Source organism: Rhipicephalus microplus, chromosome 9 (genome assembly GCF_043290135.1).
Source record: "Rhipicephalus microplus isolate Deutch F79 chromosome 9, USDA_Rmic, whole genome shotgun sequence".
Classification (NCBI taxonomy): Eukaryota; Metazoa; Arthropoda; class Arachnida; order Ixodida; family Ixodidae; genus Rhipicephalus; species Rhipicephalus microplus.
In genome coordinates this window covers 58117428-58138150 of record NC_134708.1, presented here as the reverse complement: position 1 = coordinate 58138150, position 20723 = coordinate 58117428, and the positions used below count along the sequence as shown (strand labels likewise).

Here is a 20723-nt window from a genome sequence, read left to right as displayed (position 1 = left end):
TTATATGCTAGCCTTACTTCATATAACGTTCTAGTTTGTTGCCATGGCGTTCATTGCTTCACCCTTGCGACAAAATGGACTTTTTCTTCTATTTCAAGTATTTCTCACCGTTGAAGTTACAAGCACTGTAAAATGGTTTCATTCAGGCACAAACTAACAGAAATTACCATTCAAGCTGTTGATTAAAATGTGAAGTTATTAAATTTGTTAAATACAAGTAAAACTTCAACTATTGTCAACTCTACCAGATCTCAGTTTGTCTCAAACTTTAAAAACCCCCAAGAAAAAATTGCGTGCGCGACTCTATTCTATAGTAATATCTCGTTTACCATTGCTGCGCCGCACAAATAATAGCCGCACACGGCACACTATTGGGCCAGATTTGTGCCTTTCAATACGTCTGTGAAACCGTGAATTGTGTTACACGTAATAACGGATGAATGCATTCGTCATTCTACGCGTATGCGCAGTGCAATCCTTTCCGGGACCGGTTACTGCGGGTGTTTTCATCGTGCAAGGACGAGCGCATGTCCTTCGAGGACTTCCTGGACCTCCTGAGCGTGCTTTGCGAAGACGCACCCATCGACGTCAAGGCCGAGTACGCCTTCCAGATATTCGGTGAGCGAACGTCGCACGTCCATATGTGCCCACACTCGAACTGCCCGACACCTGCTAATCGGCGCTCACCTAAGCTCCCAATGGCAGCATTCCCTGCCACGTCTGCCAGACTCACGCCGCCTGTAGCGACATCGCTCTTATTGTGGGTTTTAGGGACGAAGCTCCTTACGCCGGGGTTCGTTCCCTCCTCGGTAGTAGGAGTATGTAACCACCTCTATAGTTTGAGTTGCTTTATAGATGGCGTTGTGTGTTTATGCTCTTGGGAGTGGTATAACTAGATGACACTAGTGGTTTTCACAGCATATCCATGGAGTGAATGAGGAGTGGGGCGAAGCGTGCGTCCGTGCGTCCGTACGTTCCAAGGAGGCAGACAGACAAACGGACGGACGTCCATTCGTCACTCGGCCTGTCTGGACGGACAGACGATTTACGGTTTACTGATAAAACCCTCCGACTCTTTGCCCTACTCATCATCATTCACTCCGTGAATATGCAAAGGCCATCTAGCGGCTTGAGGAGGCTTTGGCGAAGCAACGGAGAAAATGAGCTGACGACCCGTCTAACGGGCGCGAGGCACCCGAGTAACTGTCACCTAGTCGGAGCACAACGTCCTCGAGCTCTAGGCTCTGAGATTATCGGACTATAATCGCCGTAATCTTAAGATAGGGAACATCCACGCCCTGCGATGCCGGGGACTTCCTACACGCCGGATGTATAAATAAATGTTATTTCTCTCTCTCTTTCCGTGAACATGCTGTGACTTTTTTTTCATCTTGCGTTCTGTCGATTTTTTGCACTCGCCCCCATAACACTTATTTGGCTTAGGAATCGGACGCCACTAAAATCAACATGTTGGGTTATCAACATTATGGGAAGCAAAGCCTACGATGTCCAGTCAATATTATCAGAACATCATGCGCAAGTTTCTTCGTTCTTTATTCGCAGACGCCACGGAGAAACGTTCCAGCGTTGGTCGCTATTGCATCGAAGCAGGTTAGCCGCCATTACGGTGTACCAGTACATTAAAAACCGGCGTCCGTGACGTCATGCATAAGCTACTCGTACTCTTACCGGAATGCCGCTTAAACTGGCCCGCTCGGCCTCAAACAAGTGCTACCCAGCCACACTCTATACAGACTCGGCATCACAGGCCAGTGTGAGCCTCGATCAACGAATAACTTTACAAATAGTAGTACACAGCAGCTTATTGGAAAGCTGTCCACCCGTAAAAAGAAAAAAAAAATGTGGCTGATCCCTCTGTAGAATTGATTCGCAAGTCTCTGTAAGATTGATTCGCATGTCAATGCTACATGTATAGAACCAGTTCACACATTCACTGGCGCTGTTATGGTCAGCGTGTGGGCGTTCTCATGTCGCCCGCGACACGCGTGCGCAGATATGGATGATGACGGCGTCCTGGGTGAAGACGACCTCGCGGAGGTCATCAAGCGGCTGACGTCGTGGGACTCCGGGTGCCGAATGGAGACGCCCGACGTGCAGCGACTCATCGAGCAGGTTCTCGCCGAGGCCGACCTCGACCGGAGTGGCCACATGTCGCTCATGGAGTTCCAGCACTGCATGCTCAAGAACCCCGACTTCGCGAGGTGCGTCGAGACGTCTTTCGTCTTTCCATAACTTCCGTGATCCGTCCTGTGTCCTGTGTTATTGCTGTGTTATTGCTGTGTTATTGCTTGTGTTATTGTCCTGTGTTATTGCTTTAACAGTGGAGCTGATCAAGGTCGGGAAAACCCCCGATACGCCTTCGCAAAAAGTATCATCGCCATGCCGGCGCGCGCTTTCTCTTCGTCCTTTTTGCATCCCGAACACGTACAACTCGGACAAACGAGAGAATCAGTGCACACACACACAGAGAGAGAGAGAGAGAGAGAGAGAGAGAAAAATAAAGGTTATGGAGAAAATATAGACACAGAAAGGTGTCGACAGAGTGAGAAAGAGGCAAAAAGAAACAGACAGGAAAAAGACAGAAAGTAACAGAGCGTCAAGACAGAACGAAAGATGAAAACTAAGTTAGCGAACAGAGAGAGAATAAAATATAGAAAGCGAGAGAGGGAAAGAGGTAGAAAAGTAGAATAATTGGAAATAGAGGAAAAGAAAGAAGGGTAATAAAGAAAAAAGACTAAGGCAAAGAGAGAATAGGAGAGAAAGAGACAGAGAGAAGATAATAACAAGAGACAAAAATCAGAAATGAAAACCGAGAAAAGGGAAATGAGAAACAAGGCAGGCCACCTAACTCCCCTGTTTGCTTTTCGATTATTGCACCGCTGATGGAAGTTGCGCCATTTCTTTGTTATTTCGGCGTTGTCTTTTCACAATTATTTTTTGTTATGTTCATTACCTGCTTCCTTATTTTATTTTGTCCCAGGGGTAAGTTACGATTTGTCCGCCCCCTCTGTAGCGGGCTTTTTGAGATGCTTCACACACAACGGAGGAGCCGAGGCAGTTACATCGTAAAATGAAACACTTTGCACCCACTCAGTAGACACTAACGTACGCACATCGTGCACGTTAAGATAAGATCTCGCAGAAAACCTACCACGGATTGTGCAGCATCGCTGCAAAACTTATACCCGCCCGTTACAGCACTTGCTGAATAATTAAGCCTTGACTTTAGCAAATAACCCGTGATGTGGGTTCAGTGATTTTGGTGCTGTACTAGTGGCCGCAAAGGTAACGGGATCGAACACTTGTCGAAGCGGCCACATTTAGATGTAGGCGAAATGCCAGAGGCTGGTGTACTTAGGTTAAGGTGGACATTGAACAACCTCAGCTGTTCATAATTTCCGGAGCCCTCCACTACGACGTTTCGCATAACCATATCGTGGTTTTGGAAGTGTGGCAGCTTGGGCTAGTTGGTAACACATGACCATAGTTATAACGCGAGAACAAAACGACGACACAGAGACAAGAAGGACGCGAAAGACATGAGCGCAAGTGTCCTTCGTGTCCTTGCCGCTGTGTCATCGTTCTGTTCTCGCGCTATAATTATCATGGTGTTAGGACGTAAACCACCTATTATTATTATTATTATTATTATTATTTAAGGAAATGAGAACCAAAAGAGCAAGCAAGCGGATAGCTCGAGAACTATTGGAAATATTTTTCTGTGCGAAAAGGCGGATCGTGCGTCAGCAAATCTTTGTTCTTGCGTGGCTCCGCATTTAGAATAACAATAAGAGTTGATTGCTGCGCTGTTTGTGCAGTAAGGCGAGAATAATGTCTTATGATAGTACATGCGTGGACGGCCTTCATTTGTTATGACGTCTGATCTGCCTGGTTTGAGTAAACATACTTAAAGTCAGCGCCCGTCTTTTCATACAACTCTGTGTTTATTATACTCGTCAAAAGTAGCTCAGGAATAATTAAAGAAAAGTCCAATATACGTACAAGACATGTATACACTTACATGTCATGCGCATGCACAGATCTTCAGTACACCTTCCGGCTTCATATACCATGAAAAGCAGTGCAGCTTTTTGCACATGTCGACAAGTGCGACCCTAAACATTTTACAATATCCGCACACGTATATGTTACTGAAGCGTGGAACCGAGCGCTCCCCTGCACCGTGAAAAAAGCGCAGCGGTGTGTACTCACGCCTCACAATGCGTAATTCGTCAACGCGTTTCACGAACAAGTGCCCTTTTGTTGTTCTTCTTTCCTCTCTTTTTCTCGCTGAGGTGACCTTGCTCGCGCTCGGTGGACGCCCGCTTTACTACCGGTGGCGACTTCCGGGCGCTGTTATTCTGGCATCCCCTGCGGTATGGTAGGAACACCTGCTGGTGTTAAGCGTGCACTATATTACACAGCCTTCTCTGTATCACACAGACAGACTGACTGACTCACTGGACTCACTGGACTGAACTGGACTGAACTGGACTGAACTGGACTGAACTGGACTGAACTGGACTCACTGGACTCACTGGACTCACTGGACTCACTGGACTCACTGGACTCACTGGACTCACTGGACTCACTGGACTCACTGGACTCACTGGACTCACTGGACTCACTGGACTCGACTGGACTCGACTGGACTCACTGGACTCGACTGGACTGAACTGGACTCGACTGGACTGAACTGGACTGAACTGGACTGACTGGACTTGACTGACGGACGGATGGAGAGACGTTTCGCCCCACTCATCATCATTCACTCCGTGGATATGCTGTGAATTTTTTTCACCGATCGTGTTTCTTATCTACGCTGTTTCGCAGGTTGACGAGGCATATAGACCCTTTCACTGTTTTCAAAACACAGACCCTGGATGACAGGATGGATGTATGGATGGAAATAACTTTATTTATACGTCCTGTACAGGGTGTAGCCACCTGCCTGGCTAATCCCACGTTGGGACTGGGAGGTCAAGCCTCGTAGCCCTGTCATGGGCGTACTGGACAGCCAGGACTTGGGGGGGATATGGTCGTGAAACTTTATCATTCCTGTAAACCATTCCCGGGAAATGCCACGGCTAAGCGACCCACATTACCAGAGCATATGCTCAAGCGTGCATACTTCTTTCTTACATGCCTTGCAAACAACATCCATATCTTTTATATCGTACCATTTTTTTACCTGTGCCGGTGAGTAATAAGACTGTCTGTAATTGTCAAAGTGTGACCGCTTGTGCTCTGTTTAGTCTACTGTGAGGGGGTGCAAACTCTTACCTCCCCAGGTAGTAATGTTTAGTAATTTCATTATATGTCATGGGTGTATCCCGTTGTAGATTTTCGAATCCAGCAGAATCAAGGCCATGTGTAAAAGCGTCCCGGTCCGTAAGTTCGCGGGCAATGCTGTTGGCCGATTCATTTGGATTCATAAGAATGTCATCGAGTGATCCAATGTGCGCTGGAAACCAATATATGTAATGTGTATCAATGGCCTGTTTACTATTAATAATTCGAACTGTTTGTGGTGTGATCCTGCCCCTGCTGAAAACTCTGATGGCTGGTTTTGGGTCACTGTATATCTCGGTGTATCGATCATCCGTCAGGGCCCACGCGATAGCAACCTGTTCAGCGACTTCCGGTTTGGAAGTGTAAACTGTGGCGCAGTTGGTACACCTGCCCTGGTGGTCAACTGCTACCGCGGCGAACTTATTTCGGTCTTTATATGAGGCTGAGTCGACAAAGAAAGCCCCCCTACCTCCTTTATCCTACTTCTTCAATAAAGCCTTAGCCCTGGCTACCCTTCTGGCGACGTTGAAGGTTTGGTGCATATTTCTTGGCAACGGGGCAACGATGATGCTCTCAGCAAAGTCCTGTGGTATCTTGGTGTACGTCTCCTGGTCGATGACAGTTGATCATGATTCTATTGAGGATCAATCTCCCCGTGCAAGTTGTAGAGAGTCTTGCTCTTTGTGATTTTTCTTGAGCCCCCGCAATTTCTCTAGTTGTGTTGTGTACTCCTAAATTGAGCAATTTTTGAGTGCTGGTGCGAAGCGGGAGACCCAGTGAACTCTTGATCACTTTCTTGATCACCGCGTCCAGCTTCTTTAGTTGGGTTTGTGTCCAGTTATACATAGAAGCCGCATATGAAATATGACATAGCACGAAAGAGTTGATCAACCTGATAAGATTGTCCTCTTTCATGCCTTTTTGTCTCCCTGCAAGTCGTCTTATCATCCGGTATGCATTCTGTGTCTTGAAGATAATTTTCTTGAGCACTATGTAATTTCTACCATTTGCATCTATAAAAAAGCCCAGTACCCTCAATGTGTCGACTCTGGGTATATTTACCCCGTTTTCAGTCAATATATGTATGTCACTTTCGGACAGGGGCTTCCAGCCCTTGGGTCTCCCCCATTTTTCTTTTCTGTAAAGTAATAACTCCGATTTCTGTGGGGAGCACCTGAGACCAGTGGGCCTCAAGTATTCCTCTACTGTCTGCACCGTTTCTGTGAGTGCATCTTGTGCCTGCCCTTCACTACCACTAGCACACCATATGGTAAGGTCATCAGCATAGATGGTGTGGTGAATGTTGCTGACATTGCTCAGTTTCCTGGACAGGCTGATCATGCACAGGTTGAAGAGGACGGGAGAGACTACTTGAGGGGTTCCACGATCACCGAATTTAACCACGTCTGAGTTGGTGTCTCCTACTCTTGACCTCGCCGTACGCGCCCCCAAAAAAGAATATATGTAATTTTACATTTTCGATCCAAGTCCAATTTCCTCAATCGTTTGAAGGATGTATTTGTGCCTAATGTTGTAGAATGCTTTCTCCATGTCCAGTCGTCCGAGGATGGCTTTGGTATCTCTAGAGTATCCGTCTAGAATGTGGTGTTTAGTCTGCTTCATAGCATACTGAGTAGATAGTGAGGATCTGAAGCCTAACATATTGTTGGTGTATATGTTATTGTCCTCCAAGAAATCATTAAGCCTGTTGAGGATTGCATGCTCGGCAACTTTCCCTACACATGATGTTAGCGATATTGGTCGCAAGTTTTCCAGACTTGGAGGTTTACCCGGTTTCGGTATTAGTATGACTTGAGAAAGTTTCCATTCATCTGGAACTTCACCCGAATTCCATGCTTCGTTAATAAAATCAGTCAGTGATTCAATAGAGGGTTCTTCGAGATTCCTGAGTGATTTGTTGGTGACGCCATCTGGGCCAGGGGCAGACTTTCTGTTTAACTCACTCAACACCCTTCTGATTTCAGATAAAGTGAAGGGTCGATCCAGCTCCGGCTGAGGGGCTCCCCGGTATTCCGATCATGCAAATCGTTCTGGCTCTTTAGCGACTGGTAGGTATTTGTCTATAAGTTGTTTAGTAACTGTTTCAATGTCTTGATTTTTAAGGGCTGTTTGTATGGCCCGGGCAAGACAGTGTCTCTGGTTGTACCTGGTGCCTTGCTCGTCTAGGAGGTACTTAATGAGTTTCCAAGCTTTGCCGTTCCTGATCTGCCCATCAATCGTTTCACAAAATTCATCCCACTGCTGCTTACATAGGTTGGTGCAGTTCAGTTCGATTTGTTTATTCAGTGCTGCTATTTTCTTCCTTAGTTTACGATTCAGTCTTTAAGTCCGCCATTTTTCAGTAATGGCCTGCTTTGCTTCAATTAAGTGGGCTAGTTTAGAATCCATGGCCTCCACGTTAGCGTCAGTGAGAAGCTTTCTGGTGGCTGATTTGATATCATTCCTGATGGATTCGCACCACTCTTTAAGGCTTGGTTTGGTAGCATTTGGTTCGCTTTGCGTTCTAATTCTGCGAAAGACATCCCAATCAACAACATCAAATTCTCGAGTGCGGCCTTTCTCAACCTCCAGCCTGACCTCTAGAACATAGTGATCACTGCCGAAGTTATGACCGGTATTTGTCCATATGAGATGCTCTACGTTCTTGACAAAGGTTAGGTCGGGTGTGGTGTCTCTACAGACAGAATCACCGATTCTTGTGGGATACCCTTTATCCGTAATCAATACCAGGTCTTGCTCGTCAGCATGATGCCATAGATTCCTGCCTTTGGGGTTTGTCGCAGTATATCCCCAGAGTTCACGAGCAGCGTTGAAGTCTTCTAATATGATTAGAGGCATATCTTCCCCGAGTTTCGTAGCTTTCTCGAAAATTATCTTGAACTGTTGCTTTTAGTGCTTCGGGTTACTGTAAATGTTGAGGACAAATAAGCTGTTGCATCTCTGATTTTTGTATGCGACTGGCACTAATACCTCCACCATGAGATGCTCCGCCGCGGTGGTCTAGTGGCTAAGGTACTCGGCTGCTGAACCGCAGGGCGCGGGTTCGTATCCCGGCTGCGGCGGCTGCATTTCCGATGGAGGCGGAAATGTAGGCCCGTGTGCTCAGATTTGGGTGCACGTTAAAGAACCCCAGGTGGTCTAAATTTCCGGAGCCCTCCACTACGGCGTCTCTCATAATCATATAGTGGTTTTGGGACGTTAAACCTCACATATCATCCACCATGAGATACTCTAAATTCTTGTCCCGAATGCCCAGATCGTGAGAGATGTGTTTCAGCTGCCTATTTACAAACACATATAAGCCTCTACCATAGTTTTCGCACTCTATAGCTCTATACCCAGTGAGCATGACGTATCCATACCCAGCTTCTTGGAGTGCTATTATATCCGGCTTAGATTGTAGTGATCAGAGATATTGCTGGAATGTGGCACGTTTGTTGTTGTACCCCCCGCAATTCCATTACCACACTCGAAATTCTCTTTTAGTGTGGGCCATATCGGATATTCGTATCCCTTGGCTGGGGAATAATGGGGGCTGTGTGGAACGATGGTCCACACTGCGCTCTGTCGTTGCCGGACATACTCATTATTTCAAGAGCTTTCACTCTTTCGCTTAATGCCTTAAGCCCTTCCCTAGGATCATTTAATGTACTCTGCATTTGTCCCACACTCATCAACTGTGAGACGCTGTCCAAGATCATTTTCATTTTATCTGCAAATGAGGCTAGTGTTTGTTTCATTTCCTCAATGTGCGCTTCAGTATTCTTGAGCTTACAAATTTCGACGGCTCTGCGCTTGGCCGACATGGCCCCATCACCCACAGGCGCGAGAACTGGCGTTTCCTTTGGCGTGTTTTGTTCTCGGTCTGCTTGGTTTCACTTAAAAGTTTTATAATTGCTGCTAATTCTGTAAGCACATTTTTGTTCATTTCCCTTAGTTCTCCATTTTCTTTTTTGAGCCTCTCTATTTCCCTACTTTGCTCTGGGGGTGGGTCGCAAAGCATGACACTTACCGATTCGGTTCGCGCACCATCGGCCCAGGCAAGTCGTCTGTTGTCGGAAGATTGTCTTCTGGTAGTTGGCGTCTTGTCCGCCATTGCGAATCCGTTGACTTTGTCGGCCCAAGTGGAACCAATGCCTCCATCGGATTCTGGGTTGATCAATGGACTCCAATTCCCAGACCTAACCACCGATTTGGACCTGGATGCACTCCTTCTTCTCGATATAGATACTCTCCTTCCTCTGAATCGGGGGCGATTTCCAGACCTGGACCTGGCGCGAGATGCTGCTGTTGGCTTCGAGTCGTCCATTGAAGCTGATGCTGTGGAGTTTAGCTCAGATGTTTACAGGTTCAACGGATTGTCGACTTGTTCCTTTTCAGCGTTGGCTGCCATTGCGCTTTCACTTCTTCTGACAACATATGGAATTGTGTAACGCTGTCTGCACATCTTTTCCACCGTGGGGTGTGGACCACTGCAAAGTTCACATCTGGGTTGGCACTTGTGTTCTTTAATCACGTTTATAACGCCACATCCTCTACACACGGTCCCTTCCGTGGTGGAGCACACGTCAGCTCTGTGACAGAGCTGGCCACAAGCATAACATATATCGATATTTTTCTTGTAGAGTGAACACTTCACTAGGATCGCACCATACCTGACCAAATTTGGAACCTTGTAACCGTCGAAGGCGATGATCACCGTGCCGGTATTATTAATTCTTTAAGCCGCGAGTGCCAAGGGGTTTCTTGGGTTGACAATATTTCTCTCAAGCTCCGCCGGCCCGTCGGCGATGTCGATGTTTCTTATCACTCCTTTGCACGTATCGTCTGGTGTAGCCTCACAGGCGTTGGTCTCATAATTGCAACCGCCCAGGTCTATTGATCTTATTCTCACGTACCTCTCAGCATTTTCCCGCTCTGGTGTACTCGCCACCATTATGTTCTCACTTACGTTGGGGCAGATAACGTCTGACGCCGTCTAATCCGAGCCCAACCCTGCAGTTTCTACGATGGCTTTGCCTACCTTGGTGGAACCCGTCTTGCTAATATTGATGCCGCCACGTAGTCGTAGGATAATCTTGAAGTGATCCTTAGGCATGTAGGGCATGCGGGATGCCCTTGTGACTCTGTTCTTGACCTGATTGCCTTTCTCAAATGTTCTAGACGCCGCGTCCGTGTTAGACTCAGCTCCGGCCGAGTCCCCGCTAGCAGCATATTTGGTCGACATTCGTTTGGAAACTGCTGCTTGCCACCCGTGCTTTTCGGTACACTCATCGGGAGATATGCTCTGCCCGTCCATCATTACTTGCATGTCGAACGCGCGGCCACTCGACCAGACGAACGCCACTTGGCGCGCGTCCGTGTGGCGTTGACCCGGCTCGGTATAGGCCTACCTCAAGCACGGCGTCGTCGGCACAAAAAGTCGCGTAAAATGACGAAAAGTTCACCCACCACAGAAAATTGATGTAGCCCTGTTCTCCTCGATGTTATGCGTCGAACGATGTAATCCATTCAATGACACACATTGATTAACTGGCGGAAACAGATGCTGAGAGCGGGAGCCGATATTCTCCTTCCTCACTGTTCGGCGCCTGCGGCGTCTCCTAGTGTTAGGGTCTGTCGCTTGTGTTCGCCATGCAATCATGCTTACCGTGCCAGTTTTGCAACATGCCATGCGAACGAAACCACCGCAAGAGCTGCAGGATTATGAAATGTAAATCACGACTTTCATGACATATATGTCTTGATTTTCATGTTATGACTAGTCAAACATGTTCTTCATACAGTCATGTTATGTCATACCAAGTTTGGTATCGATACCATTATCGAAACTGCTACGAGAGCTGAAAGTCGAAGGCGAATAGATAGATAGATAGATAGATAGATAGATAGATAGATAGATAGATAGATAGATAGATAGATAGATAGATAGATAGATAGATAGATAGATAGATAGATACGTTCAAAGTCGCCGAAGTTCGCTAAGAAATGCTTTGCATTTAAAAAAAGTACGCTCTCATCTGTGCATTTAACACTTGTAATTCTGTGCCGCTACTTTATTTTTTACAGCGGTTCAGGCATATTGAACTTATAAGTTTCTGTTGCAGGCGTACGGTCTCTTGCAGAGACGACTTGCGTACCACACAGTTCAAATTATAGTGTTTCGTTTTATCCGAAAGTCGCAAAGTTTCCTAGAGCAATCTTTATGGTTGTGCTGAAATACCACAACTGTTTCATAGCTGCAAATTCGCTCAGAAGATGTACGCCGTTGTTCCTTGTCTAGCTTGTAACTTCTGAGAGGGACGGCACACAGCTTTCCCATAGTAGAGCCCCTAGTGTTCTAAATCGTTAACTACTTTACCTAAACACATGAGAGTCAATAAGCAGTAATGCGTCTGAATCAACCTTAATAGTAGAGTACTTCGTACTCTAAATCGTTAACAACTTTCTCTAAACACTTAAGCTTTAGAATGCTTTCATTATTTCTGCTCCTCACAGGATGGCTGTACGCTCTCCCATAGTAGAGTACCTAGTGCTCTAAATCGTTACCGGACGAGCTCAGAGATGTGCGCGCACAAACTGACAAACGCCATGATGCTGCAATTGAAAGTATTTTATTATACTCATATTGTTTTATCTCACCAGATGCTATAAGTAGCCGTTGATAATGTGACCAGCGGCTAGTCTACTTGAATAATATTTCAAAGAAGATGCTCTCCGACTACCACAAATGCCAAATGTTTCAATTTTAAATGCTGAAGAACCAATGCCAAACAACAATATGCCGTATCGAAAATAGTTGATTCTCTTTTATGATATATATATATATATATATATATATATATATATATATATATATATATATATATATATATAAAACACACAAATCCGACCACCATCAGGGCTGTAGACCGTGCGGGAAACCTCGCTGCGGGGGGTGCACACACATGGTGACCACAGATACGGCCGAAGCCTCCTGTTCAGCCTATGTGTACAAAATTAAAGACGACCTTAACTGTGACTCAGCCAATGTGGTATACAAAATTCGCTGTGAGGTGTGCAAACAGCAATATATTGGACACACGGAAACCGCGTTCCGTTTGCGTTTCAACAACCACAGGGCACACGTAAAGGGCCTCCCCAATTTGCCGTTCTCCAAACATATCAATCTTCCTGGTCACTCTTTCGAATGCGTAAGTGTCATACTCCTACAATCCGGCTTCCAGAACACACGGGAGCGTGAACAGCGGGAGTCATACTTTATAAAGAAATTCAGATCACTTACCCACGGAATCAACGAGAGCCCTGGGCGACTGACGTGCCTCCGCGACGTTTCGTGAAACACAGAAATTGAATTACTCAATTAATTTATTTATACATACGGGAAGTCGCACACGCAAGTTGGTCAATATAGCGCGTGAAACTAAACGAATTCGATGCTACGTGAACCAAACGGCGTGTGTTAGTATTATTAGACTTTATTTTCATTTCTGAGTACTTCTTTAGTATTATTTATTTTTATATATTTTTTGTTTACGTTTTTGTTTGTTCATCCTTTACAAGAATACCCATTCATTTATTTTCAGTATGACTGGTTGTACATTTTTCTGCAAGAGAGGGCAGGTGGAGGGAGGGGGAGAGGGCACGTTAGCTTTCCAACGTGGCCATTATATCCCGAAAGCTGGAGCGGGTCGTATGCTTCTTGTGTGTGTGTGTGTGTGTGTGTGTGTGTGGCCCGATGCCACGGGCCAGCCGCCGAACCACGTGAACTTAAACTCGATCCATATGTGGGATGCGAGTAAGCGGCAACATGTTTCACATTTTTCCGTTCTTCTTCGTCGCCTCCGCTGGCGGCGCGTCTTACCTATACCCAGTAACGATGCCAGAATTACCCGCTCGTTTCCGGCGGCTCTCCGTCGCTCATTTCTAGTTCCTCTCCTTCCTCTGCTTCTTGTTGTCTGTTGCTACCTCGTTCGCCCGTTTGTCTCTTTTTTTTGGAGGGTCTTTAAACTGTGAGGGTGACCCTCTGCTACGGGAACTTGTATCATTTCACTTATATCCTCCCAAGAAGGCTGGTCCACCAGCCGAAACTGTTAGGATTAAATAAATATTTTATTGTTTTGTTTCCTATACTGCACTATTGTCGAAGTTTATAACTTTTTTTACGGTAGCCGGAAGAAACTCTGATCATATATATATATATATATATATATATATATATATATATATATATATATATATATATATATATATATATATATATATATATATATATATATATATATATTGAATTAACTTGAAGATAGCACATAAGAAAAGAATCGTATTATGTGAGTAAATGCGATTCTTTTCTTATGTGCTATCTTCAAGTTATATATATATATATATATATATATATATATATATATATATATATATATATATATATATATATATATATATATATATATATATATATATATATATATATGTGACGCTATGATGACTGGGAGACGTGGCCTGGCTCATACGCCATGTTTATTCTACTCTGACTTCTTCCTCATCTACTTCTCCTAACCATCCCTGCCTTCTTACGTCACACGATTCCCCCTCCCCCCGAAAGATGGCACCGTTTATAACCTACAAAAAATTGAAGAAGCCAATAAACAGACAATGTCCAAATTCGCAGTATCACGTCCCGACGGAGTTTCACAGTCTCTTTAAATCTTCAAGCCCAAGGGAGAAGTCCGGTGAACTCTATAACAATTCTGGTGGGCGAGGCTGACTGTTGCGTTCCGGACAGAGAGGGATACACGTGGATACTGACAGTACTGCTAGAACTCTTGTTCGGGCTGACCAAGGTTGGAACGCCTTGTTGCATTGGCAGGTCGGATGTCGTCGGGGTTGTATTTTTCGCCGTGAATGGTGCAATCCTGATGCTTCTTGCTTGCATGCTTCTCGACAGACTGTGATGAAGTGTCTGAGTGCTTGCGGTGTGCAAGCAGTGCTTTTGCGTCTTTCTCGGCGTTTTTTGTGGTGGTGCAGTCGATGTAATAGCAGGTGCAGTGAGTGTTTCTGGTGACTTTTCTTTGTGCGAAATTGTCTGACGTCTTGAATCGGTCTTTGGTTTAGAGATCTTATTTTCCGATGTTCTTTTATTGGTGAGTGCGCTTCCGTTGAATTTCGCGTTCGTCGATGCCCTCGTTGCAGTTTCTCTCGTTGTAGCATGGGTTTATGAACTTGGCTTTGCTTGCCTTGCTGAGGCTGCTCAAGAGATGGCTGTAGTGGCGCCCCATCCGGAATGGGGCATTTATTTCCTTCGGTGTTTGACGTGTCCTGTCGACAGCTGATGCTAGGTGAATTGGTGTCTTGCTTGTCGGGCATAGTTGGTAATGCATCATCATTGCTAGCAGGCTCTTCAGAGGCTTCGGTGACGTGGTTCATTACGCACGCTTCCGAAAGACAACTGTGTACGAGGTTTGATGTATCATGTACTTCTGAATTTGTTCGATTCATGAATTGTTGAGCTCTGCATGTGGGCACCACAGGTGACATGGCAATACTAGGTTTGAACTGCAAATTTTGGCAATTCTGCGGTGCCGTAGAAATGACAGGGAGCTCTTCAGGGGCTTCTTTTTTGCTGTTCACTGCGAGTGGTCCTTGCGCCTGGTAGCGTGCGACGTTCGATGCATCTGAGCGTTCTGTTTTGTTTGGACTGTCGAGGGTGTGTGCACCGGACGGTGATGCATGAGCCCGTGCGAAAGGAGCATGGCTCGACTGGGTATTTTCTTGGTGTGTGAACTCGTCTATCGTGAACATGGTTTCCTTATGAGGCAAACGGTGAGCGTCAGGAGCGCTTGAAGAGCCATGTGATGGAAAACCGCGTGGTGGACCGCGTATGCGAGACGAAAAATTAAGAGCATCAGGTCGGTGGGCAACGTCTCGCGTCATAGGCTGGAGTGAGGACTTTCGAAATGCCGGCTTTCGTGCAGAAGGGAGGCGTGCTTGATGGTTAGGTTTTTCCCAAAACACGCATGGTCTTCTGAAAGTAAACTCATGTGCCACTTCGTCTTGAGGCATTTGTCGATTCGCGCTGGACTTTCGAATGCTTGATGACTGCTTAGGAAATTGACGATAGTGTGCAGTTGTCTCTAGATGGTTGGCAATGAGTAAGTCTTGGTCATAGTCATTAAAACGGGTAATCATCTCCTCTTTGATTTTTTGCCATGACTCGTCGTTCTCGAATATGTGAATTAGGTAAAATTTGAATGCCTCACCGGTGACGTAGTCGCTGAAGTTCGTAACCATCTCCCTTTCCGACCAAGATGCAGCAGTAGCATGGAGTTCAAACAGGTTGAACCAGTCCTGTACGGGTCCGTCGTCCGCTGATCCGGTGTACTTGGGGATATCGAGGTCAGCCGATGGTTCTGTCATGGTGCTGGTCGTTGTCCTCCTAGGCGATGATTCGGTAGTCAATGTACGGTCAGGGCGTCTTCTGGGGAACTGCGTCGATGATGAGTGACTGATGAAGGGGCAGGCAGGTCTCCATCCTGTCGACTCGTGTGACGCTATGATGACTGGGAGACGTGGCCTGGCTCATACGCCATGTTTATTCTACTCTGACTTCTTCCTCATCTACTTCTCCTAACCATCCCTGCCTTCTTACGTCACATATATATATATACACAAGGCTTATATGCACCCCCGCCGCGGTGGTCTAGTGGCTAAGGTACTCGGCTGCTGACCCGCAAGGCGCGGGTTCGAATCCCGGCAGCGGCGGCTGCATTTCCGATGGAGGCGGAAATGTTGTAGGCCCGTGTGCTCAGATTTGGGTGCACGTTAAAGAACCCCAGGTGGTCTAAATTTCCGGAGCCCTCCACTACGGCGTCTCTCATAATCATATAGTGGTTTTGGGACGTTAAATCCCACATATCAGTCAATCAAGGCTTATATGCAGTAGAATAACTTCGGTTGCCGCAAGGTTATAAGTATGAATGTAGATGCACTTTCACATAACTGTTTGTTCAGCCGATGTTTTCACGGGAGCCGCATATTATGCCTCGAATAAGACTGGGCTCCCGTCGAAACTTCGGCTGAATAAACAGTTATGTGAAAGCGTATATATATATATATATATATATATATATATATATATTTTGATACGTGTATGAAACTGTCACCCCGACACAGCTGAATTGGCACCCAAATGAAGAAGACGACAACGTGGTTGTAGTGGGTTGGACTCTCGAGCTTCCCCGTTGGCCTGCATGACTGTGCGCTCTTTAAGCCGTTAGCAAGACCAGCTCTCGGTGAATAAATCTTCCCCGTAACATCTTTTGGTGGAGGTGCGGGTTCTTCACACAACCCGGCTCTGGAACTCCGCAGTGGACGCCAGCTTTCTCCAGCCGCGATGCCTGAAACTGGCACTCAGGCCTCGCCATCCGCGCCGGCCCCATCACCTGTGATTCCCCCCCATATTCTCGACCCTGGCACGTTTTCCGGGACGGACAGCACGGACGTCGAAGAATGGCTCGCATTATTCGAGCGCGTCAGCAAGCACTACAGGTGGGACGAAACGCTTATGCTGGCAAATATTCTGTTCTACCTAAGGGGTACGGCACGCGCCCGGTATGAGACGCATGAAGAAGAATTAACCAGCTGGGACACATGCAAGCAAAAGCTTCGCGATTTGCTCGGTCGGTCAGTTGCTCGTCAGATGGCAGCCAGGCAGGACCTCGCGTCGCGTGTTCAATCATCGACGGAGTCGTACGTCACGTACATCCAAGACGTACTGGCACTGTGCCGGAAGACGGACAAAAACATGTCCGAGGCGGACAAGATCAGCAACGTGTTGAAAGGCATTGCTGATGATGCTTTCAACATACTAATGTGCAAGAACTGCACCACTGTCGACTCCATCATATCCGAATGCCGACGATTTGAACAAGCAAAAAGCAGGCGAATCACCCACCACATCGCGAGACTACCAAACACTGCTGCGACTTCGCCTTGCGAGGATTCTGCAGCGCCCCGTTCACTTGCGCCTCCTGCCAATATCGCAAGGATTGTTCGCCAGGAGCTGGAAGCCATTGCACCCGCTTCCTATCAGCCCCCTGCGCAAGACCACTGGGCAACAGTCTCGCTCATTCAGGCCGTCGTACGCCAGGAGTTTGCTAACCTGGGCGTCCAGGTTCCCCAGCCGCAGCCCATGAGCACTCCTGTCCACAACGCTGACCACCACTCTTCCCCACTTGTCGCTGCGGCAGCTTCGGCTCCTCGGTTTTCACCACGCTACCGAAATCCATCTGAGTGGCGTACGCACGATGATCGACCCATCTGTTTTTCTTGCTCTCGAGTTGGGCATATCTCCCGCCATTGTCGCAACAGGGGATATTTCCGGCCAAGCTTCCGTAATGTCGACCGCCGTCAGGACCGTGGACACTATTCGCAACCCGGTTTTTCGGATGACCATATTCAGGACTCTTCCGCTCGCCGATCATCTCCACGCTCCGAACCGTCCTACGCTGACGTCGTTGCCCAAAGAAACTGGTCAAGCCGCTCGCCGTCACCTCAGGGTCGGCCGTCACGCTCCCCTCAACGCCGCCGCTCTCCGTCACCAGCTTATTCTGGCCATTCCCCGGGAAACTGACGAGTGCAGCTCCGGAGGTGGCGCTGCGTTGACGACTCGGAACGAAAACCCTCAACCGGCTACAATTTCAAGACGCAATTTACTTCGGGTGTTCGTTGATGGCCACGCCGTTACTGCTCTAATTGACACTGGTGCCCAAGTATCTGTTATGAGTTCTACACTTCGATCTCGCCTGAAAAAAGTTCTCACACCAGCTATGTTTTCTACTGTTCGAGTTGCTAACGGAAGTCGAACATCGGTACTTGGTATGTGCACTGCCCGCGTTACTGTTGCTGGCCACCACACTTCCGTTCTCTTCGCAGTCCTCGATGCTTTCCCACACGACGTCATCCTAGGAATTGACTTCTTAACCCCCCACTCCGCCCTCATCGATTGTTCTACCGGTATCTTACGGCTCGAATTGCCTTTGCGCTCCGATTTCACCCCTCCAAGTCGCACTCGGCTACGATCCGTGGAGTCTCTACGGCTACCGCCCCAGGCTGCTATGTACGTTCCTCTGTCGCCCTTCCTGTCCGTTCTTGATGGAGACTATCTGATAGCTCCCCTCATTGATTTGACCCTTACGCACCACATCGCACTACCACATACTATAGTGATTGTTGCTAACAACACGGTGCTACTTCCAGTTCTGAACTTCTCTACGTCGACCCAAGTTCTTCCCCAAGGCATCACTTTAGCTGATCTTTCGACCCTTGATGAATGTTCGATTTGTTCTTTTACACCTGACACTAAGGCCATGGCGAAACCCTTCATCACGTCGCAAAATAAGGCGTTCCTCGACAAAATGATATCCAGCGACCTCTTACTTTCCCAAATTGCGGCGATCCGGGCTGTTCTGTTTTCTTACCTGGATATCTTTGACGTCGACGATCGTCCCCTGGGCCGCACAAGTGCCGTAACCCACCGCATCGACACCGGCGACGCCAGTCCACTCCACAAACGTCCTTATCGCGTGTCACATGCTGAGCGCCAAGTTATGCAGACGGAGGTCGAGAAAATGTTGAGTAAAGACGTCATTGAGCCTTCATCGAGTCCTTGGGCTTCCCCTGTGGTCTTAGTTAAAAAGAAGGACAACACCTGGCGCTTTTGCGTCGACTATCGCCACCTGAATCGGATCACCAAGAAGGACGTTTATCCTTTACCCCGAATCGATGATGCGCTCGACTGCCTCCACGGCGCCAACTATTTCTCGACCATTGACCTTCGATCCGGATACTGGCAAATTTCGGTCGACGACCACGACCGCGAGAAGACAGCGTTCATCACACCCGACGGCCTTTACCAATTAAAGGTCATGCCTTTTGGGTTGTGCAATGCCCCGGCTACGTTTGAACGTATGATGGACTCTCTTCTTCGCGGTTTCAAATGGTCGACCTGCCTTTGCTATCTGGATGATGTAATAGTTTTCTCGCCCTCCTTCGAAAGCCACCTGTCTCGTCTCTCGGCAATTCTTGACGTTTTTCGTTGCGCTGGTCTCCAACTGAATTCGTCGAAATGTTCATTTGGACGTCGGCAGATTAAACTACTCGGCCACCTTGTTGACGCCACTGGTGTTCAACCCGACCCTGACAAAGTCCGTGCAGTCCGAGAATTCCCGGTTCCGCGTTCCACACAAGAAGTTCGCAGTTTTATTGGGCTCTGCTCATACTTCCGCCGCTTTGTCTTCAACTTCGCGGATATTGCTAGGCCCCTCACGGATCTCCTCAAAAAGAATGTGGCCTTCTCTTGGGGAAGGGACCAAGAACATTCCTTCGCGTCGCTAATTACCGCCCTCACCTCACCACCTGTGTTGGCTCATTTTGATCCAACGGCTCGAACAGAGCTTCGCACCGATGCAAGCTGCCATGGCATTGGTGCTATACTCGCTCAGATACAGAATGGCACCAACCGTGTGATAGCCTACGCTAGCCGCCTTTTGTCGCAAGCGGAACAAAATTATTCTATAACTGAGCGGGAATGCTTAGCCCTCGTTTGGGCTATCGCGAAATTCCGTCCGTACTTATACGGACGTCCGTTCGCAGTCATCACGGACCATCATGCGCTTTGCTGGCTGTCGACGCTTAAGGACCCTACAGGAAGACTCGGCCGATGGGCTCTTCGATTACAGGAGTACACGTTCTCGGTTGTTTACAAATCTGCAAAGCTGCACAGCGATGCTGACTGCTTATCCCGGCACCCCGTTGGTCCACCTAGCTCCACTGATTTGGAATCCGATGCCTGCGTTTTAGCCATCACTGACTTTTTCAACGTGGCTGACGAACAGCGCCGAGATCCATCGTTGCTCACCATCATTGACCGCCTTCAATCGCGTTATGCTGACCCTTCTCTTAGCAGATACCTGCTGCAAGACAACATTTTGTACCGCCGCAACTTACACCCCGACGGCGCGGAACTTTTACTCGTCGTACCGCATCACCTGCGAAAGGATGTTCTGCGACAATTCCACGACGCTCCAACTTCTGGACATCTAGGAGTCTCCAGAACTTACGACCGCATTCGACGACGAGTATTCTGGAAGGGTCTGTACCGCTCTGTTCGCCGTTACGTCACATCTTGTGACCTCTGCCAGCGCCGAAAGAAGCCTACGACTCCCCCTGCCGGTTTTCTTCAACCTATTGAAGTTCCAGCCGAGCCATTTTATCGAGTGGGGTTGGACTTGCTAGGTCCCTTTCCTACTTCTACAACTGGAAATAAATGGATTGCAGTGGCCACAGACTATGCCAATCGGTATGCAATCACTCGAGCGCTACCAACCAGCTGC

The 20723-nt window shown here is 47.5% G+C and overlaps 1 protein-coding gene across 1 annotated transcript in view; it reads left to right on the top strand.

Moving 5' to 3' along the window:
• LOC119163307 (calcium and integrin-binding protein 1) overlaps window positions 1–20723 on the top strand; it is a 68467-nt gene that overhangs the window by 16573 nt on the left and 31171 nt on the right. Inside the window, exons 5-6 of the mRNA XM_037415270.2 lie at window positions 471–618; window positions 2015–2222. Coding sequence (XP_037271167.1) covers window positions 471–618; window positions 2015–2222 — 356 coding nt within the window. The remainder of the gene's footprint in view (window positions 1–470; window positions 619–2014; window positions 2223–20723) is intronic.